This window comes from Dermacentor silvarum, chromosome 7 (genome assembly GCF_013339745.2).
Source record: "Dermacentor silvarum isolate Dsil-2018 chromosome 7, BIME_Dsil_1.4, whole genome shotgun sequence".
NCBI lineage: Eukaryota > Metazoa > Arthropoda > Arachnida > Ixodida > Ixodidae > Dermacentor > Dermacentor silvarum.
In genome coordinates this window covers 101242086-101261982 of record NC_051160.1, presented here as the reverse complement: position 1 = coordinate 101261982, position 19897 = coordinate 101242086, and the positions used below count along the sequence as shown (strand labels likewise).

General features: G+C 49.8%; 2 protein-coding genes across 2 annotated transcripts in view; one reads left to right on the top strand and one right to left on the bottom strand.

Annotated features, from left to right (window-relative positions):
• Positions 1–1852, bottom strand: part of LOC119459037 (cap-specific mRNA (nucleoside-2'-O-)-methyltransferase 1-like) — a 38844-nt gene extending 36992 nt beyond the window's left edge. The window contains exon 1 of the mRNA XM_037720884.1: positions 1786–1852. Coding sequence (XP_037576812.1) covers positions 1786–1852 — 67 coding nt within the window. The remainder of the gene's footprint in view (positions 1–1785) is intronic.
• A 3666-nt stretch (positions 1853–5518) lies between these two features.
• LOC119459036 (neprilysin-1-like) lies at positions 5519–19275 on the top strand. Its single transcript, XM_037720883.1, has 2 exons — positions 5519–5584; positions 17203–19275. The coding sequence occupies exons 1-2, from the start codon at positions 5519–5521 to the stop codon at positions 19273–19275; spliced, it is 2139 nt and encodes a 712-aa protein (XP_037576811.1).
• The last annotated feature ends 622 nt before the right edge of the window (positions 19276–19897 follow it).

Sequence of the window (19897 nt, the reverse complement as noted above, 5' to 3'; positions counted from 1 at the left end):
ATCGAACGGGTAAGTGCGGGGAAGCGCCCAATGTCGTCGTGAAAATTTACTATGCAATATTTTATCAAGACGGCTTTACCACGTTTAAAGAGGTTATTCTACAAAATTCTATATGCCACTATACAGGAAGAGTCGTCAATGTGTAAACTTTGGTCAATCGAGGTCTGCAGTCAGTCTGTAGGTACTATAGCTATATAGAAAATGAGTAAGACATACCAACTAGAGCACTGCACGGGCCGATTTTTGCGGCCCGGGCAGGGACCGGGCTCGTTTTTACATTGGACGGCCCGCCCGAGCCCGATCAAAACTTTTATGGCGAGACCCGGGCCCGTATTCTACGTTACCCGCCCGGCCCGGCCCGCCACCCCTTTACCTTAAGCCCGAGCCCGGCCCGAGCCCGGCTCGAAACCGGCCCGAACCCGGCCCGAGACCGAAAAATACATGTTTTTCAGAGTTGGGAAGCCCGAGAATAACTCGCAGAAAGCCCGAGCCCGGCCCGGGCCCGCGTCAAAAAGCACACGCTGTGCCCGAGCCCGGCCCGAGCCCGTGAAAAAAGTGCTCTACCCGGCCCGGCCCAGCCCATGGGCCAGGCCGGGCCCGGGCTTTCGGGTAAGCCCGAGCCCGTGCAGTGCTCTAATACCAACTGCACAGACTGTCTAATGGCTGTGTCACTTCTGCAAGAAACGTCTGTAGACTTTTTTTAATGCGGTCATGACACGTTTACAGACGCGCGTTATGACTGAGGAAAGCGAAAAGTACAAATCAGCCTGCGAATGGCTGTTGGTTCTGCAACATTGTGACGAACAATAAATAGCACACCAGCTCGGGTCTGTGAGCTCTGTCTCACATTAAGCCTGTCTGAATTCGGATGCGAAGTGAACCATTGCGAAGGGTGCCGTTGCGTTGCTACCGTGAGAGGTTTTGTTTGACGCGCTGACGTCTTCGAACGACCGCAGCTTTTTACAGCGTAAGTTGTTATGGGCTCATTCCAATAGCCGTTTCGGTTCGCGATGGTGTCCGCCGCCGACATTGGGGACCGTAACCGCTATCGCCGCAAATGCAACAAAAGTACTCGGTTCCCGCCGGGATCGAGCCCGCGCCCGCTGCGTGGGAGCCAGATACTCTACCACTGGCCACGCAAGCGCTTGCTATCGGACAGCGGGAAAATGACCTATAAACGCCCCCTAGGGAGGCGCGCAGGCGCAGATGGCCCGAGCCTCCACCAGTATGGTGGCGCCATCTAGGTAAGGCGCCTGCAAACGCAGCGTGTGCTGGCGCAGACGAGATGCGATTCAGACAAGGTGGGCAATAAAAAAACGCGATCCCCAGCCTCCGCCAGTATGGTGGCGCCATCTAGTTAAGGTGCAGACGAGGCGCGCAATCGACGCGATTCCGATGTGAGATGTGCGCCACGTATTCTGGATACCTCTTCGGTATACGTTGTGGCGTCTCCTCGCAAGGTATACGAACCACTGCTGAAGCTAATCGTAGAACTACGTGCGCGGCTACAACCAGGCATCATCGGGCTCAGCAGACTGCTGTGCAGAGAGCATTACACGCCGCAGCTCACCGTCGACGCCGGGCGAACAGTTCAGATCGTTTTCGTCAAAACGAGGCGAAGAGACTTTGTCGCGAAGACCCTGATGTGTGTGGTGCCGAAATTGGAGCTCCTCTTGAGCTGCTCCACCAGCTTACGCTGTGACTATGCTGCGTGTGCCACACAGGCCTGTGACTTTTCTCCAGTAGCCAGCGCGCGTGAGCTCCAGCCGACACGCCCGGGCGTACGTAGGCACGCCGGCACGCTTGTCGAATCCCGGTTGTGAGGTGTCGGCGAGCGGACTGTGGTGGTCATCCTAACGGCCCAGTGAATCAACGTCAGATCAGATGCCATGTCGACAAGTGTTGGGCTTGGTAGACTACAACGTGATGGTCGACCATAGAAATGGCGCTACGCAACTCTGCTGCCGCACCGTAATTAGTAAGGCGCAACGCCTTATTACTCCGAGAGCAAAGGAAGTGTTGACAACTTTTGCGCGATAGCACACTCAAAAAAAGAAGAAAAAAAGAACTTTAAACAAAAAGTTGGCCGCATATCTGCTTGCTTCTCTGCAAATGACGTCGAAAGACGATAGTCTTCTGCCGCCCCTGATACGTGACACCCTCTCTTCTCCTCCCTCCCACCCCTCACGCTCTTTCCCTCCCCTCTCACTCCTCCCATGATGGATGCAATGGAGGTTTTGGTGAATTTAATTCAAATTTCCCGCGAGTTCGCCCTGTTCTCGCGCTATCTGTTGGGACCTTTTATTACTGCTGGCTTAAAGCCGGCTACAGAGCCGCGGCTTCACGCGGCTAGTTTTTAACGCGTAGCGTCTCTTCGACACTATTTCTAACGCGTTCGACACCACTTCTAACGCGTTGATTTTTCATTTACTAACGTAAAAATCAGTCTAATTTGTATTCTTAATAAATGAACGCTGCGGATCATGGATATGCGCACATATTTTACCTCAAATAGGCCTGAGGTTTCCTTTGCGCTGTATAAAGAAGTGTATGACCCCGTGCCACCAGCGTTAGTAGCTTCGTTGGTTTTGGCTCGAAAAGCAGACGGCTTACGAGTCGTCAACGTCACTCAGCGCAATCTTTGGCATTTATAAAGAAACGCAAAGTTGTCTCGTGGAACCTAAGACTGCGCTAAAGCCGGCCACGTTATATCTCGCGGAATTAAGGGGCCTACGAGCACCGTATGGTCTGCGCTGAGCCTCTTTGCTTGTAAATAACAAGCGCCGTGAAAAGCCTGCCGCATGCGATAAACGTTGAAGTTTGTGGCGGACGAAAATATCAGTACAATCCAATCTTCCAATACGCAGCTTTATCGACCACAACTTCTTTCGTTTCTTATCCTTCGGAAAATGGCGCCAGCTTATTGCCACCGATGTTGCACGATTTTTGCATTGTGGCCCACTGAACACGCGGTTATTTTGTATCTGTCGCTCGTTTGTTCGAACTCTTAACATCACTGAAACGCCGCAAACATAGCACGGACCGGGAACGAATCACCGCTACACGGCTTCGGAGAAAATCCGCGAGGCTGCGCCAGCGTATCTGGAAAAGTGCAAATCGCGCTTTACTCGCGTATGCATTGACAACTCTTGTCAATGGCAGCCTGCGAGCGTGTCAGGGAACATGTAAAATGACTCCCGTTTCTGCTACACGCTCTACGCTCTAAAAAAACTCTACTCTATGCCCCACAAACAACAATGATCTGTCTTGCTTGCGTTTTCTTTCTGGAGACTCTGCTATCGCTACGCTCCTGTGAATAATTACACAATATTGGAGTAATAGAGCCCGATGGGCCACCGTGATTAAGTTTGTCCGCTAATGAACAACCACAAAGAGATCCGTGCCACGTGCAAATCTGGAAGACAGCGTTACGCCGCCCTTCGGGTACCCACGTTCGTCAGGACGAACGTGAGCATATATTTATATTGATACTCGCTGTACGATTGACGCCATCTTGCCACCCTGCAGCTTTCTTGTCCCGAAGCCTAATCAAGCCCAGTGCTAATCATAATACATTTACCTATATATCAGTCCGCTTGTTTCCTTTTATCAGTACTTGTTTTAACAAGTACTGATATATGGCAGCGGGCGCCGAGCTCTGCTTCTTGGCTACATTTCACTTAAACTGATTTATTTTGTTTTTATTTTGTACAAGATGTAATTCTGTACAGCGTTATGTATGTTTTCAGTTTACTTGTTTTCTTGCGTTAATATATGTTAACAATCGTACCTCTTTTCTGCATTTGCATTAACCTGAATTGTTTTGTTATTTTTTTATTTGTTCAGAACGTAATGCTGTATACTATTATATAACGTTTCAATTCTTTCGCTGTTGTGTGTAATTTTTTGTCGACAACTCTACATCTTTGCTGAACTTGCTCTAACCTCATTTGTTTTGTTCTTTTTAATTAGAACAGGAGGTCCCCTTACAGCCTTAAGCTTTGGGACCTCCTTCTGTATCTTGTTACTGTGCTTTCATTTTCGTGAGTGAATAGATAAAATTCTTCTTCGTCTTCAAAGCTATAATAATTTAGCACACGCGCCTTTCCTTTCTTGAACGCTTCGCGCCCAGTACTTCCAGGTCACGAAAGACATGTGCGTTACCAACGTAACATAGCATTATTCACAGGAAAGTAGCGAACGCAGAGTCTTCAGAAAGAAAATACAAGCAAGACAGATTATTGTATGGGGGCAAGATGCACCCCAAAGAGTGTTCAGGTGCTTCTTTTTTCTTTTCTTTTTTTAGAGCGTACCTAAGAAGACCAATGGGCAGTTTGATGTTTCCGCATGGTGGAAGAAAAATACTGAAAGTCGAGACATATAAAGAATACAGCCAAGGTGACCAGCAAGGCACACAGAAAAAGGAAAGAGAAACGCTGCGAGACTACAAAACGGGAGAAGATATGAAGAGAGATTTTGGTGAAGTGGGCAACCATTGTGTCACGTTGCCTTCGTATACAGAGCGGATGCGTATGCTGTGTTGTGGACACAGCAGCAGATTGCTTACAAGACCTGGCCCGGGAAGGTACTCACCGGTGACGAAACGATCTGTCATAAAAAAAAAAAGAAAAATACGGGCTTTTACATATACCAAAACCACAATCTGATGTAGCACGTCGTAGTGGGGGACATCAGAATAATTTGGCTTCCTTGAATTCTTTAATATACACTGAAATATAAGTACACGAGCGCTTCTGCCTTTCGCCACCATCAAAATGCGGCCGCCGAGGCGGCGGTCGAATCCGTGACCGCTATAGGTCAGCAGCGCAATTCCATAGCCACTGGGTTACCGTGGCGGCAGGGTTCGCCGTCCACTTGCAGTCCAGGCTCCGTCCAGTGGCACGGAGGCCAGACAGGGCGTTGACACGTGGCCACTCATTAGACTCCGTCCTGTGAGGGTCATCTCCTCATCTAGCCCCTTTCTAAACTATATATGGCAGCGATTCGACGACCAGGGGAGGTAATCTGCAAGAGTCCACCTAGTGGACATCTCCATTTCGTCTGCTGCTGAAGTGCTGATTGGCTGTGGCGACTGCCTTCTGTTAAAGCGCACCCCAGCCCAGTCAATCAGAACTTCAACAGCAGACGAAATGGGCATGCCCACTAGGTGGACTCTTACCGAACACCTCCCCAATTCTGCATATAGCGTGAGCACCCACGTCGCAACGGTCAGGAGTTTCCAAAAAAAAAAAAAAGATAGGATTGCATATATTTATTGAGTTTGTATTACTTGAGCGCTGAAAACACATGAGCAGGCACGTTGTTTTGTATTAAGTTTGCGTTTCTTTAAGTGTGTATGTTGTGCGTGCAACATATGTACGTAAATGTCCGTATGTGTCTCGTCTGTTCTTTATCGCCTCTTTTTTTTCTGAAATGTGTTTAGAAAAGCCACCAATCCAAGGATGGAAAGTCAGGAACGAAAAAAAGGGAACTCACGGAAAAGGAGGCCAAGTCAGTCATGAAGAGTCCCGTGCCGATGATGAAGCCTCCCGAAGCCGCTGCAACCTCTACAATGATAGCAGTGGTGAGTCACGCACATTGAATACATCGTAACATCAGCACAGACTACTCAGCTCATCTATTAAAGGCGGGGTCTCAATAAAAGCACACTAAATTCAAATATTAGGATGATATCCGGTGGCTGAAACTTCAAGCAGCGAGAAATTACGAGAGCAGGCAAGTCGTGCGCGGATGCGTGAAGGAACAGACGGCGCGTCGTCTGGAGCACCGTCTGCAATGATCGTCTTCAACGAGGTTTTGCTGTCTTGCAGCCAGAAGCAAGAGAAATCAATCACGGGTACATGTAATAGCAAATAGAGCTGCTCGCAAGTTATGTGATGACCTCTTCGATTATTCGTCTCTGACAGTCCCGAACTGTCCGAGAAGCTGCACACGCAATGCTCATTGGCTGAAAGCACTGCCTCGGGCAGTCCGCGACTGTCGGGAACGGATAATCGAAGAGGCCCACTGTCGCCTATGGGATCTGCGCCTGCGCGCCCGCACGGAGTACCAACATGGCGGCGCCCTTGCGGTTACCGATTTTAATGCATGGACGCTATGGGGAACTTTTTCCTCTAGAGTTGGTTATATTAACTCCATGGAATTTATACACCATGTTTTCCGACAGAACCGGCAAATAAGACAGCTGCGCGAAGGCATCGTAGACAAATATGATCCAGGCTACTCTGCTGTCACGTGCCAACCTTTGCCGTACACCCTATGGCGGTGTACCATAGCGACCATAAGGCCATGGTCCTGTGGTCACTAAATAAATGAAAACCATCGGATCATATATATTTCTCATTCTTAAATAGTTCAAATAACCAATTACACCAACACATCTTTACATCATTACACAACACACAATTGGAAATGCATAATTCCCAGCATAGTACAGATTCGCTGGTCTTCCATCTCCACCCCAGTGGAAGGGCTGACAGTTTTTTTGATTACATTATTTTGCCTTAGCGAAGTGACATAATGTCGCAGGGACGTGTACCAAATGCTTTCTATTAATTGGGCTCGAAATTGTCTACTTGGCAGTCAAAGTAGGCTGGCTTCAACGCTGGCCAGCATTATAACTTAGACATCTTACGTAACTGTAGAATCATCGTGATTCACCATTGGCAAGACCGACGCATGCGCGAATTATATGAGGTGACGTTGCTCTCATTGGTCTGTTATGTAGGGCCTTACGCTTTCGGGTTTTACTATATCTTTTTTTTTCTGTAGGTAAAAATTCGGTGATATATATAAAGGGAAAATGGGATCAATCTCGGTGTTGCTGTATTGCAGCTAGAAGCAAGAGAAATAAATCACGGGTACATGTAATAGCAAATAGAGCTATTGCCCTTCTCGCGGGCGCCGAGCTCCCAGCCTGAGAGCGGACCTCAATCGCACGAGTGCGCCTATATACGTACATGACAGTGTAGCGATCCGTCACTCACAGTGACACTGACTCCGATAATTATCCAAGGCAACATTATTTATTTGTTCAATGCGTTGTTTCAATAGACAAATTAAAGTTTAGAGAAATAAAATTCGTAGCGTAGCAAGAGATGTGTACTTCCCTTTCATCTGCTTGTTCCCACGTCGTGCAGTCGCGCGCGCAAAGAACAAAAGTATGTCACATTATAACGTGTACCAGCGCCGCGATCATGCTCTTTCGTCCTCTCGTGTCTGCCTCAGTGCTCATGAGTGTGGCACTGACTTATACCGCCAATCAGGTGTTCTCGTGCAGAGCGCGCAAAGCCGTCCGCAGCTTGAAACGAGACAAACGCAACAGCTCGTGCGCGAGACCGTCTCCGGAAGTGCGCTACTCACTAAAAACGCGTGCGGAAGAGAGAGAGAGAGGGAAAAAAAAAGAAGGCGGGGCGCGTGACGTATTCGTCACGCGATCCTCTGGCTCCGGTATGGGGGAACGCAGGGAAGGAATTTAGACGGGGCAAGCGGAGGGCGTGTCTTTGTTGGCGGTGACGCTCACCTCCTGAAATCATGGGTTCGCGGCACTTAAAACATCTCTGTCTCTGCTATGATTGAGCTAATTTGAAAAATTCTCGAAGTACAACATTCATTATAAATGAAATTCGCAAGGGTGGCTGAACGGGCGTGTTGGTAAAGTTTCATCTTTGGTTAGCACCGCGACGATCTACATGGAAGCAAGAGAAGCGCTCTTTCCTATCCATTCTCTCGCTTCCATGTAGATCGTCGCGGTGCTAACCAAAGATTGTCGGGATATGGGGGGATTGCCCACGGCGCTCTGCCTCGACACACTGAGCCCCGCGGTTGGCGCATGCCTGCCCATCAACCGCGGTCCGGTACAAGCTCGAGGAAACAATAGACGACAACCACGTGTACACTCGGGAAGCATTTATTACGACTGCAACTAACACTTCGAGCAGGCCAGCTAGCTATAGTTGACATCGCTGAGGGTTCCCTCGAAGAGAATAATACACTAGGTAAAGAAGGGCTTCCGACTTACCAAGTGGAGAATACGGGGGGGGGGGGGGGGGGGCGGCGATTGGCGCGGCGATTGCCGCGGCAAGAACGCGGTTGACTAACCACGTGCGGGAATACGGGATCGGGGGCGGAGACTTCCGCGGCACGTGAACATATGCGGGAACTACTGAGCTCGTTGTGTTCGTATGTTGCAGTAGCTATCCAGGGTTAACGAGGACGTAGTTATCCTGTCCGGAGACTTACGCTTTAAGAAAACGTAAATGAAGGAGTATTGGTGGCATAAAAATTAAAGAAAAACGTGTAACTGCTTCTTTTTGGGCAATACATTCTTTTAAATTTTGTTTCGTAAAAGCGAAACACCAGTCTTAAGACCTGACATCCCGCTTCAACAAAGCTTCCGTAAGATCAATCCATCCATGTAGCCACGAGAGAGTGGCGGTCAGTGAAACCCACACACAGTCTGGCAGTCACGAGTAAAAGTGACATTATAAAGGTCATCTGCAAAGAAATTTCACTTCAGCTAAATTTGTTATAAATGAAAAAAATATATACCACGAAAGCAACCTTGGCGCCCAAGCCGCAGGACTGGTAATTGCACAGTTTCCGTGTTAGCAGCCTTTAAACAGCAGCACCTGAGCAGACGACGGGTGCACCTGGTGGTCGTTGCTATGACGCAAGTTCCGGCGCGCCGCCTCCGAGATATTTCGCCGCGCCGCCTTATCTGGGAGGACATGCCGAAAAGTGGCGCGCTGTATATGCGTCACTTCCGGCGAGCGGTAACGCCGGCTTTATTCTTTCAGCACACTTTGCACGGACGCTCCTCTATACACATACCATCATAAATTAGGCTTTTTACGCGGTCTTTAAAATTTCGTTGCGTTGGCCTTTAAGCAGAAGCTTGACACAAGCGACACTCACATGCCGGTGCAGCTTCATGCCACGGCCTCCTGCGAAAGCCGTTTGAAATGGGATTCTGTAATAACCCGACGCCCGTATCTATATTAGCTAACGTCCATAGGAATTCCAGGGAAAATTAGACGCAGTTAGTCGGGAGGCGTTTTGCGGTGCGCCATGCTTTACCGGAGTGGGTAGAAACATGAATGAAATAAGCCGTGGCGAGTCAGCCATACTAACGATCGATCAGTGGTCGACTGGTGATTTCGTTTCTGACGAAAAAAAAAAAGAAATGAAAAGCTTACTATGCGGACAGGCAATCGAAGGTCAGCACCCTGAGACTCGACTTGTTCACGATTTTAATATTGGCATAACTCTTCCTAGTTACGATTCAATCTCTATAGTTGAAGTCGATGCATTCCTGTGCAAGTTGGGGGTGTGAATGGCGTGTATTAACCGTATAGTTAATTGTGAGAGCCGCACTGGAGCGACAACATTAGATCGACAGAGATTGAATCGACTTCCAACTTTTCGACATCAATTATCGTCGCTATCGTCGTCATATTATTAATCGTATTCTATCATCGCCGTCGTTGTCCTAATCATCAGTATGTCGTTATCATAACAGTAATAATAATAGTAATAATAATCACCGTCATCAACTCGGCTCTAGGAATAAATTAAATGGTTCGTCATCATGCTCAGCTTCGTCACATTTTTAGACTGCACCATATTCGCTGTTGGCCCACGAAAGTGGCTAGAAACAAGCGTTAGAAACAAACATAACCGATGCGGAAAAGCGGCTGTAACTGGGCAATAAGGAATACATTGACTTCAAAAAAGAAACGGTATGCGTGCCGAAAACATTCAAAGCGCTATAACGTTGCATGATAGCACTGACAGTTTGCATGTCTGTGTTGATATTCTGATTTGTCCCTTTCTACACCACATTAATGAAATTCATCTCGCTTCAGAACTGCTTGCTTTCTCTCTGCCTTCAGGAAAGCACTAAGAACTGGGGCGAGTTCTTCCCGGATCCGGAACCACAACGGGTACGAAGCGGTTACGCATTCTATATAGCATACGCGGTGAAATACTGTCGAATACAATGGAATTCGTTCGACGCCTTTCAATGCATATTTTCCGGAACAAAATTATATTAAAAATAAAAGATGACGGAGATGTAAAGAGCGCAATGTTTCTTAAAGGCTTTCTTCGCCTCTTCCTTCGACTTTTACACTGCTGCTGTCGCTGTCTTGCACGTCGCGTCATGGGGTGGTCCGGAGCGCGTACATACAGTGGAATCTCGATGATACGAATCTCACGGGGTCACGAAAAATATTCGTATTAGCCGAAATTCGTATCATCGAAACGCAATTAAAACTATCCAAATTAAGGGGGGATGCGGGGATCGGATCGCGAAAATCGCGAGAAAATTGGATTTTTGAAAACCACGCGTTTCGGTATCTGCAACGCCTAATCTACGCTGTATCAAAATAGGTTTGGCTGAAAACGCACTAAAAGTGCCCGAAAAAGATTAATTCGTCTGTGCGCAGGGTGAGAAAACAGCTTTAAATCGCGCAAGATCACCGCAGTTCACAGAGACATATCTCGTATTTCCCGCCACCGAGCGCCGCCATCTTGGTATCGTTCGAAAGCTCAAAGTTTCGCCGTTCCGCTTCTCAATTCATCCGTTGCCGCCATCTTGTAACAAACGCACAAACACAAAAGAAGCGCGGGTCTGCAATAGGTAGTCACACGGGCCCTCCGATGAAAGCGGGCCTCCTATTGGCTGCCGTGCTGAAAGGCGTCTCTCCATTGGCTGCTGCTGTGACAGGGGCAAGATGGCAACCGCAGTTGTCTGCTTCGTAAACCACGCCGGCGTCTTCACTTGACACGCAGAATTCGGATTACTGAGAGCTCCCAGGTTAGTGATGGATCGTCGCTCGTTGGATCGAGAAGAAATTTTGGACGAAGCACGCCTTCGGAATACGGAAGCGCAAGCCTCCTACGGCTAGAAAGATACGGCGATTAGCGGGAGAAGCGGAGGAGCACCCGACTGAACGTGCCGTGCTATCTTGCACCACGTGACTCCGGCAGCGAAACCGACAATCGCCCTGAGCTATCGGCACCGATAACGCAGTCGATGGAAGACGCGCCAACAGAGGCACCCGCGCCTCAGCGTACGTAAAGTCTCTATATAAGAAAAGTACCGCCATCTACTCTTTCCTATGCCGCCTCCTCTCCTAAAGCGCTTGCTTTTTTCTTTACTTGTTGCTTGCGAAAGCCAAGTCGACGGTGGCGCACCTAGAAAGTCCACGTTGAAGCTTTCAGGCCGGGCGCGCGCCGCCGCCGCCGCCGGCGACTGCGGCTGCGCAGAGGACTTTCAACATGGCTCTGAAGCGGAAAAAAAGAAACTATAAAGAAGTGAAAAGCGCGCGCTATCATCGTCCAATCGGAGATACATGAGAGAGAGAGAGAGAGAGAGAGAAGCGGCGTTTATCAAAGGATGGCGGTACTTTTCTTATATAGGGATTTTACGTATATAATAGGATTTTACTTTATATAGGACTTGACTAGTCAAAATGGCGCAAACACAAAGAACGCGGCCCGAAGCACAGCAGCCACTCCGTCCGGCCGATGGCACATATAAAAGGAGGAAAAGCACAAAAGCAACAAAAGTGTCACCGCTTCAAACTCTTCGCACCCAGTCGCGGTCTCTGCGCTGTCCGGCGCCGCGTCCGCGCCTCCGCACCAAAATAGAAAGGCAGAAAGCGCGTGACTGCGCGCTGTTCTCTTTCGCGGCCGTCGGTGGGGCGGCGTTTATTCGTATCAACCGATGCCGGGCGAAAATTGATTCGTAACAAGCGTTCTCTAGCACGTTGCAAAGTAATGGGGCTCGGCCGGGACCACAGAAAAATTCGTATCATCCGGAAATTCGTATTAGCCGTGATCGTATCATCGAGATTCCACTACATGGCAGGAACGTGGCAGAGAGGAAAGACAATGTGAGAAACTCGTTTGGACCTTTTCATTGCGTCCCCATAAAGGCCTCTGGAGCTCCCTTGCCGTCGCCACAGTACCCTCTCGACTGTTGTGATTATCAGACTACCCCCCCCCCCCCCGCAAGAGCATTGCGCAACAGTCCAGAGGGGAGGTAGATGGAATGAGAGCGAGGAGGTAGGGAGAGGAGGTAGAAAATGGGTAGAACCGGCGCAGTCAAGAAACGAGTGGATCGAGACAACGTATTGCACTAAACGCTGAAGAACCTAAGACATCGGCGTTAGACATCAGCGCCATGCAATTATCGTCAATCAACGCGAACAGCACAGAAGTCTTCGCGTACATCGATTCCCACTGTGTGTGGGATCCGAGATACGGATCTGGGGATTAGCGCGTTCGGACGAGCTCGGGCACACGTTCAGCGGGATAAAATAGTGAGCCAGTACGACAATGTGTCGGTACAAATAGAAGCAATCATCGCGCTGTTCATCTGTGAAGTGATCGAAATTCCGCAGAACAACAAGTTTTTCCACTGGCAGATGCAGGGTGTATTAGCGCTCCGCACCGAAAAAAACCTGCAGAAGGGTCTTTTCCAATACGTCCATCTAAAATATAATTTGTAAGGATGCACCAACTATTGCGATCACTCATTCCCGTGAGGTCAAGCGCTTTGTTTTCTTGCGTGTTTGAAGGCGCGTAATTTCCCCGTACATACAGATATATCTGTCACTGGTTTTAAGATGAATTTTGAACATTTTGGGAGGTAATGGTATCAGTAAGGGCAAAGATAATATTTCAGATAGAAACACATGAACTTTCACTTTCCAATGAGCCTAGCATTCACATTAGCAGAGCAATAGCTATACTTCCACTCTGAGCGGACTCCAGCTGGCGAGGCTCTGTCAAAGGTGAAGGGTCAAGCGCAGGCTTTACTTACTCGGGCGCTGTACTGTATATACCTTCGGAGAGCAGGTGCACTGCGGTTATGTTTGTGGAGTTTTCACTGAGTCTTAGTCTTCTAAGATAGTTTGTTTCTGTATGGCAGGTGCACTGCGGTTATGTCTGTGGAGCATAGGTCAGTGGTGTGGGAGAATACTCACTCACCATAATTTTTTCCAGGCCCCGCACTCACTCGCGTTCACACTCACCTCCACTCACACTCACAGCACTCACTCGCACTCACTTCCACTCACACTCACTGGCGCTCACTCGCACTCGCACTCACCTCCACTCAAACTCAGACACTCACTCGCACTCGCACTCACCTCCACTCAAACTCAGACACTCACTCGCACTCGCACTCACCTCCACTCAAACTCAGACACTCACTCGCACTCACCTCCACTCACACTCACAGACACTCACTCGCACTCATCTCCACTCACACTCACATGCACTCACTCGCACTCGCACTCACCTGCACTCACGTTCGCTGGCACTCACTCGCACTCACCTCCACTCACACTCACAGACACTCACTCGCACTCATCTCCACTCACACTCACATGCACTCACTCGCACTCGCACTCACCTGCACTCACATTCACTGGCACTCACTCGCACTCACCTCCACTCACACTCATAACACTCACTCGCACTCACCTGCACTCACCTGCACTCACATTCACTGGCACTCAGTCGCACTCACACTGCCATTCGCTGCCACTCACACTGCCACTCACTTTGAAATGAGTGCGAGTGAGAGTGAGTGCACTCATGAGTCACTGTGCCGATCTATACCGCTCACAATTCGTGTATATTCGTAACGATGCTTCCAATTTAGCACCTGTTGCATCGAGAGTGCGCCAAGGCAGTGTTTTGGACCCAGTTTTATTTTTAATATACATAAAAGATTTGCCTTCCCGATTACATGGTAACATCCGTCTATTCGCTGACTATTGTATTTCGTACCGCGAAGTTAATTAAAGTGATAATCACCATATACAAAATTCTGCCTTTTCTTGGTGTCAGGAGTGGCAGATGACTCTAAATGCCCAAAAATCTGTAACGCTAACAGTAAGAAAGAAACAGATATCTGAGTTTACTTACATTATTAATGACACACCTCTCACTTGTGCATTTCAGCGTAAATGTTTAGGTGTCGCTTTAACATACGCTCTCCGATGGGAAAGCCATGTTAACAAAATAACCTCAAGTCGAATCAATGTACGTGCTGAGCTCTAAAGCGACTCTTCTTTCTGAGAACACACCTTCGTCTTGCGCCCCTAGATAAAATTTGCTGGCCTACAAAATGCTTGTTCGAACAGTGCTGGAGCACGCCAATATTGTTTGGTTTCCGTACACAAAAGAACTCATTGCAAGAATGGAAGGGGTGCAGAGGAAGGCAATAAGGTTCTGTTATAATAAATACAAGTTAACGGATTCATTGACTGAATTATTAAAGAGAGCTGGTTTATTAACACTGCAAAGTAGAACAAAACTAGCACGACTAAAGTTTTCATTTCAATTTATTCTTGGTGACATAAACATTAACGTCAGCCCCAATCTCTCTCTGTCCATCTCTCTGTCATTGACATTAGACGTGTGCATGCTTGCCGCCCATGCTTTCTAAGCTCCCCTTCGGTCGGATGCTGAGCACGAGGTCGCGGGATCGAATCCCGGCCACGGCGGCCGCATTTCGATGGGGGCGAAATGCGAAAAAGACCCGTGTACTTAGATTTAGGTGCACGTTAAAGAACCCCAGGTAGTCCAAATTTCCGGAGTCCCCCACTACGGCGTGCCTCATAACCAGAACTGGTTTTGGCACGTAATACCCCATAATTTAATTTTTTTTGAGTCAAGAGAGCGGGAAATAGAGGGAGATATTGACTGTCCATATACTTAGTCAACCACTTAACGCCGAAACAAACACGAAAGGGGAGAACAAAGCGGTATCTATCATTGCATCTTCACTTTTTCTCCATGTATGCGAGCGTGCGTGTCTGTTACTCTGTGCTAACTTGGCTAGTCCCTCTTGCGCTCTGCCTGTTTATATAAGGAGCCTGTACGTGTACGTTTAAGAGGGAAGCAGGAAGAAAATGAGGAGCCATTCCACCCTCTGAAGGCGGATGACCAGCGAATGTGTAGCAAATCACACGGTATTGGGCGTCTTCATGACTCAGTGGAAGTCATGGCAAAATTTGCCGGTCATGATTTGGATATCTGCCATCAGCGCTCCAGCCCATACATATTCCCTGGCGTATTAAAGAAAATGTCGCAGTTTCGCCGGAAAGGCAAAGCTTCGATTGCGATAGCAAATTAGTAGAGAGCTATACGAAGCAAGGATAGTAGCTTTATGGGCCGTATAAACTTGTAAATATTCGCCTACTAACTAAATAGACAAGCACAGTGTCACGCGCGCACAGGTAAACATGAACGCATCTGCTCGATACTCGATGACCGCGGCAACTCGCTGTCAGAACGCTGGAGTAAGAAGGCGCAGCTATAGCCGCGAGCGAATTGACCTTCGTGCCACCTCTCGCTTCAAAGCGAACTAAACGTCGCAAACACAGCGCATACGAAGTTACCGGCTCTTGTTGAACATAGTTCACGTCGCAAATCGCTGTGAAGAGGAGGCCCGCGAGGGCGCGCACTTTTTCCACGTCGCAGATCGCTTTCGAGATACGACACCCACGCGGCCACCGCCGGAGCAAGACGACCATCCCCTCGATCCCCCCGTGCCTGACGCGCGACAGAAGCAGCGCGCTTCCGCCCCACCTATTCCATCACGCGCGCGAGATCGAGCAAGTGTCGGCTGACCCTCGCAAGCTTGCACTCGCACACGCAGCGTACCGCCGACACGCGGCGACGCTTTTAGCGTGTTTGGACTTTATACGGAACCTCACAAGGACGTCCACGACCTACGGTAGAAGTTCGCTTGGAGTGTCCATATAATTGCTATCGCAATATAATATATCCGCTCATTTCATTATACATTGTCTCACTCATGCCTGAACCTTTGATTATCACGACCTTAGTGAGTGGTTTCTATCTTGGCGTGCACTAATCTGCAAGCGCGATAAGTCATCACCGCGAGTGAGCTTGTACACACAACGTGCCTCCATTTTTCCGCAAGCAAGGTGAACCGATATCACCTCTGCTTATCGTTCAAGCGCTCACCAAGTCCACACTCACTTCCACTCACAAGCACTCACTCATGTTCACACTCCCCTGCACTCACACTCACGTTCATACTCACCTCTATACACCCAGAAGCACTCACCACGTTCACACTCACAGCACTCAGTCACGTTCACACTCATCTCCACTCACTGGCACTCACCTCCACTCACTGGCTCTCACCTCCACTTTCACTCACTGGCATTCACCTCCACTCACGCTCACTGGCACTCACCTCCACTCACTCACACTCACCTGCACTCACACTCACCTCCACTCAAACTCACCGGAACTCACACTCACTGGCACTCACTCGCACTCACCGGCACTCACACTCACTGGCACTCACTCGCACTCGCACTCACCTCCACTCACACTCACAGGCACTCACCTGCACTCACACTCACTGGCACTCACTCACACTCGCACTCACCTGCACTAACACTCACTGGCACTCACTCGCACTCACCTGCACTCACACTCACTGGCACTCACTCTCACTCGCACTCACCTCCACTCACACTCACAGGCACTCACCTGCACTCACACTCACTGGCACTCACTCACACTCGCACTCACCTGCACTAACACTCACTGGTACTCACTCGCACTAACCTGCACTCACACTCACTGGCACTCACTCGCACTCACCGGCACTCACACTCACTGGCACTCACTCGCACTCGCACTCACCTGCACTAACACTCACTGGCACTCACTCGCACTCACCTGCACTCACACTCACTGGCACTCACTCTCACTCGCACTCACCTCCACTCACACTCACAGGCACTCACCTGCACTCACACTCACTGGCACTCACTCACACTCGCACTCACCTGCACTAACACTCACTGGTACTCACTCGCACTCACCTGCACTCACACTCACTGGCACTCACTCTCACTCGCACTCACTTCCACTCGCACTCACTGGCACTCACTCGCGCTCACTTGCACTCACACTCACTCGCACTCACGCCTTTGAAATGAGTGCGAGTGAGTGTGAGTGAGTGAGTGCACTCATGAGTGAGTGCGCCGACCTATGACACTGTGGAGTTTGCACTGAGTTCTTAGTCTTCTAAGACAGTTTGTTTCTGTACAACTATGTGGCAACTAGCCTATAAACCAAGGTCACCTTTATTTCTTTATTTCGTTCTTTCTTTAGACTAACCGCACGACGACCCGTGGCCAAGGGTCAAATGCCAAGAAGATCGTCACCATTGCGGTAGCGCTGTTCCTCACTAGCGGAGCCCTGCTGATGATCGTGACATGGGTCAAGTCGCAAGCCACCATAGTGTTCTGCGACTCGGCCGATTGCCTGAGGCATGTCAATGAGCTCAAGGAGGCCATGGACACTAGCGTCGACCCCTGCAACGACTTCTACAAGTTCACGTGCGGCTCCTGGAAGCCGAAACAGAGAGAGAAGTCCATGGTCGCACGAGTATTCGCCCACTCGACCCAAATCGCCATTGACGAGATGGAAGGGCCGAGCGAGAAGGCCGTCGTGCCAAAGGCGTTGGACTATTTCAAGAGCTGCATCAAGCTACGCAATATGACGCTGACCGATATAGAAAGCTACATGAGCTTCAAGCAGGGCCTCGGTTTCTTGTGGCCGGAGAAGGAACAATCGGCCATCGACGCACTGCTCCCGTTGCTGAACCTGACTATCACCTGGAACATCGATTTACTCTTCCGACTGAAAGCCTTGCCCGCATACAAGCGGAGGCCGCAACTGCTGTATATTACGCGTGGCATATTGGGCCCTAGGTGGTTGGATCCCGCGTGGACGCCCCGAACGTTTGTCGAAGACGTCAGACGGCACTGCGGCGTACTCAAGATTGAGCTGCCGTCCATCGACTCAAGCATCCAGGAACTGAAGAGCACCGTGGATGACATTCTGGATGCCGCGTTCAAACTTCCGCCCGACGCCGCAACTGACACGCAGATTACGCTCAAGGAGATCGAGCGGCTGATGCCCGAACGCGCAGACGACTGGCTCAGCAGCCTGAACAAACTTCACAGTCCCCAGTTCACGTGGACGCTGGAAAGCCCCGCCATTCTGGAAGACGAAGCAATACTGCGCAACGTGTACGCTCTGCTACAGAAGTACAAGGAAAAGAAGCAGACGCTCATGGAAGGCTTCTCGTTCGTGTTCCTTCGAGCGTCCCTGTGGTTGCACGCAGGGAAACCAGAGTTGCGTTTCGGGGGCGACCTCAAAGTGCGCTTGCTCACATGGAAGCTGATCTGCGTCAAGTACACGACCGGCAACTTCGGCCTGCTCGTTGCGGCCCAGCACCTCTACAAACGTTACAGCAGCAGTGTGCGCGGCGAGCTCAGTCGTTTTGAGCAGAGCATTAGGACAGCGATCATGCAGCAGCTGGAAGAAGCCGAGTGGATCGAAGCCACCGTCAAGATTAAGGCAACCGACAAAATCGACGCGCTGACGGTAGACAGGATGCCAGACGAGAACTTCTTCTCTGGCGTCGAACTGGCTCGGTTATACCGGGACTTTCCAAGTATCGGCGCCTCGTTCGTCAAAAACTACATTGCGGTCGCCCAAGCCTACCGGCTGCTCATCGGCCACGACAACTTCATCAGCGTATACTCCAAGAGGTTCGGGGGCAGCTCGCCAAGTCGATACAACCACTACTACAATATCGCCTACATACCGATAAGCGCCATGGAGCCTCCTATTCTCTACCTGAATGGCACGATGGCTATGATGTACGGCAGCTTCGGCACGCTCATCGCCGAGTGCATGGTGCGCTCGTTCGACAAGCGCGGCGTCCTCGTCAACGAACTGGGCAAAAGCGAGCATTGGTGGGACTCGGCGGCCTACACACAGCGAGTCAGCTGCGACTTGTTATCCGACCCCAAGTCCGGAGGCAGTGGCACTATCTCGGATGCGAACACGCCGCCAGCAGGCAGCCACGACCCGCGGGAGGTTCGTTTGTCCGCCTTGTTCCCACTGGCACCGGCACTGACCACGTCGTTCATCGCGCACCGCAGGGCTAGTACCAAAGGCGGCGTGCACGTCCAACACCGCCTGCATGGTCTCGACGACTACACCGATGACCAGGTCTTCTTCCTGACCTACTGCCTCATGACGTGCGCCAGAAACAGCAGCGGCGACACGTGCAACGTGCCCCTACGACAAATGCAAAGATTCGCCAGCGCATTCCGGTGCAGGCCCGGTTCACCGATGAACCCAGTGAAGAAGTGCACTTTCTTCTCTTAACTGTGAAAACGCGTTCGTTTTTATTAGTATTAATTTCCGTGGTTCAGCACATTGTTTTTTTTAGAATATCGCTTTCATGATAGTAATTAATGATGCAGCTTGGGGGGGGGGGGGTGATGTGCCGTCAACAATTTCAGTTTTATCCTCTGAAGAAAAAAAAAATTGGCGGCGCATAGCAATGCCAGCGATAAGTTTGCCTGGTTGCCTCGATTGGCGCACGGTGTACCCTCGTGTACGCTTCGCAATTTTCTTTGTCTATAAAGCCCCAGGTTTCTTTCCTGACCGCCACTTTGTGTCGCAATTGAGCAGCTTTTGATGGCGAGCATGGAGCCAGCTATTCGCGCGTCATTGCCTTGCGTGAGCATGCAGCTGCTTCGCAGACCTTTCAAAACTAGTTTTACCGAAACAGTGTTGTGTGCAGCTGTGTACGCTTCTGAAAGCACGTGCACATGTGCAGTCAGCGCCAGAGACTTTGGTCGCCTCGACGCCTTTGCGTAAGACGTGATGATTATTGTGGTTTATTGGCGCAAGGGCCAGATCTGGCCAAAGAAGCGCCTTTTTGTGTAAGACATCGCCTTGACAGACTGCGAGGATGACTGGCGCTCGCACTGGACTTTTCCAC

Coding starts and splice junctions, on each gene's coding strand:
- LOC119459036 (XM_037720883.1), top strand. CDS start 5,519: ATGAAGAGTCCCGTGCCGATGATGAAGCCTCCCGAAGCCGCTGCAACC. Junction 5,585..17,202: donor CCTCTACAATGATAGCAGTG/GTGAGTCACGCA, acceptor TTCTTTCTTTAG/ACTAACCGCACGACGACCCG.